This window comes from Sesamum indicum, linkage group LG1 (genome assembly GCF_000512975.1).
Source record: "Sesamum indicum cultivar Zhongzhi No. 13 linkage group LG1, S_indicum_v1.0, whole genome shotgun sequence".
NCBI lineage: Eukaryota > Viridiplantae > Streptophyta > Magnoliopsida > Lamiales > Pedaliaceae > Sesamum > Sesamum indicum.
This window is the reverse complement of record NC_026145.1, coordinates 4,036,618-4,038,795: the sequence shown is the minus strand read 5'-3', so window position 1 is coordinate 4,038,795 and position 2,178 is coordinate 4,036,618. Positions and strand designations below refer to the sequence as shown.

The 2,178-nt window shown below is 41.6% G+C and overlaps 1 protein-coding gene across 1 annotated transcript in view; it reads left to right on the top strand.

Moving 5' to 3' along the window:
• LOC105156908 (rust resistance kinase Lr10-like) overlaps positions 1,318-2,178 on the top strand; it is a 6,818-nt gene continuing 5,957 nt past the window's right edge. Inside the window, 2 exon segments of the mRNA XM_020694522.1 lie at positions 1,318-1,321; positions 1,401-1,573. Of these exon segments, the coding sequence (XP_020550181.1) occupies positions 1,318-1,321; positions 1,401-1,573 (177 nt within the window).

The following is a 2,178-nucleotide window of genomic DNA, read 5'->3' as shown; positions in this document are numbered from 1 at the left end:
CTCGTTCGCTATGCCAGCATCAACAAGGCGAATGGTGTAGTTGGAATAATCGATCGCTTTCACAAGGTATCTGTGGGAGTTAAGATATACAGAGGTGGTATTGTTTTCACATTCTAGTTCATAAATGGGTTTGCCGCAGTGTTTTGGATCATCTTTCAGTCTGAAAGGGTTGCTCATATTGCGAATACTGCCACAGGAAGAAGGTCGGCATTGGTGATTATGCTCTCCATAGGATGTATGAAGGAAATAGGCCATAATCAAGCAAGTAAGAAACATGATTTTGGAGGGGAGGTTTCAGAGCCTCAGGATGAATAATTGATGGGTTGCTGAACATGAATTATGAAGAGAAGATAAGAGAGAAGACTGGACTTGTGGAATATGAAGAGAAGATGCGGAAGGAAGACTAGTCTTGGTCGTCCACTCGTCCCAATAATTGAACAAAGTAGTCAAGTTCGTGAAAGTGAATCATTCCTCACCCAAAGGAGATACACAGAAGTTTTGCAAAATTCGAAATGTCTGTATTACTTATCTTGCGTTTTTCATTTTGTTCTTCCCACTGCTTGGAGTACGAACAGATGATTGTATGCCGACGTGATGTAGGATAGGTGGCCCGTTAATTCAGTCTCCTTTCAGGGATAAATATCAACACCCAGAATATTGTTGCTATCCAGGTTTTGATGTATATTGTGATGAGAAAAATGACACTGTGCTTGTACTGCCTCTCTCTTTAAAATTTGTAGTGAAGAAAATCAACTATGTGCATCAATTGGTTCAGCTTTACTATCCTGTAAAATGTCTCCCCCAGAAGCTGCCATCTAAACTTATCAGTCTCCCCGTTCCATTTTGAGGACATTTATAACATATATGATTTCAACCTATTCAGCTGTTCAGTTCTAAAAATTTACTTCCCGTCATTTCAGCCATTATATCTACCCATTCTATTTGGATGACTTTGATGGATGGGATTTGACTTCTTGCACCAGCATTTACAAAATTTCATCTATTCAATCTGCACTTGGCCTGGTCTGAACCAGTATGTGACATCTGCGAACGTCGCATCGCGGACAAAGATGCAATACAGAAGCGGACGTCCAATCCAGTGCATCGACAAAGTGAAGACCAATCCAAGTATGTCATTCATCCCAAAGCTAAGTTGGATGCTATCTTTCTTTCCAGGAACATAGTTCTGAAGCAAACTTTATGTTTTGCTTCTGTGGTTCACAGGAGGATCAAACAAGCCACTGATTCCAGGTGACGATTTCCTTTACCACTCAAAGCTTTAAATTTTCCTGATTTTTTATATTTTCCTTCTAAAGGATGTGCTGAAAATCTTTGATTTTTATCATTTTGTTATACAGGCGCAACGTTAGCTTCTGTTCTTGTTGTTACAATATTCGCAGCTCTCTTGCTGCTTTACATATCAATTAGAGTGAACATCGAGAAGTTTCTGGAAGATTACAGAGCCCTTAAGCCCGCTAGATTCTCTTATTCTGATGTAAGAAGGATCACTAATCAATTTAGTGAAAAACTGAGTGAAGGAGGCTATGGAATTGGTACTGTTAGAAGTGGATCGGTCTCCGGCACAATTACAATACCAATAATTACAGAACACTTAAATATTACAGGCTTTCTAAATGAATTACAAGAAAACCTACCGAATAAGAAATAATGCTTACAGAAAGTAAACTGAAGCAATACAATTTCAGAACAAGAAATTAGTCGGCTCAGAGGCCTAAGACCCAGGGCCTAGAGAGGCCGTAGGCCGCAACCCTGCTCACGGTTGCACGGATATAACCGAGGCCACAAAGGCCAACCACAAAGGCTGTTCACAGTAATCCACCGAGGATCGTGCCACAAAGGCTTTAGAGTCGGAAACCACTAAGGTGTTTGCCACAAAGGCTTTAGGGTTTTTCACGGAGGAAGAAAGGGGGAAGAAGAGAATCTGTTCGTTAACCTCAAACCAGCAAGCCCGAGCCATATATGAAGGCTAGCACTTAATGGCTCATTTACGGCCATTATCTGGAGAACAGGAGTTACAGAAGACGAAGTAAGGGTGAAGAACCCGAAGGGTTCAGAGGAGAGGAAGGGATAGTGAAGACGGCGGAAATTAGGGCTGAATGAGAGAGGAGAGTATTTAAAAGGGAGCTGCCGGGTCAAACCTTAGAGTGGACCGGGTCG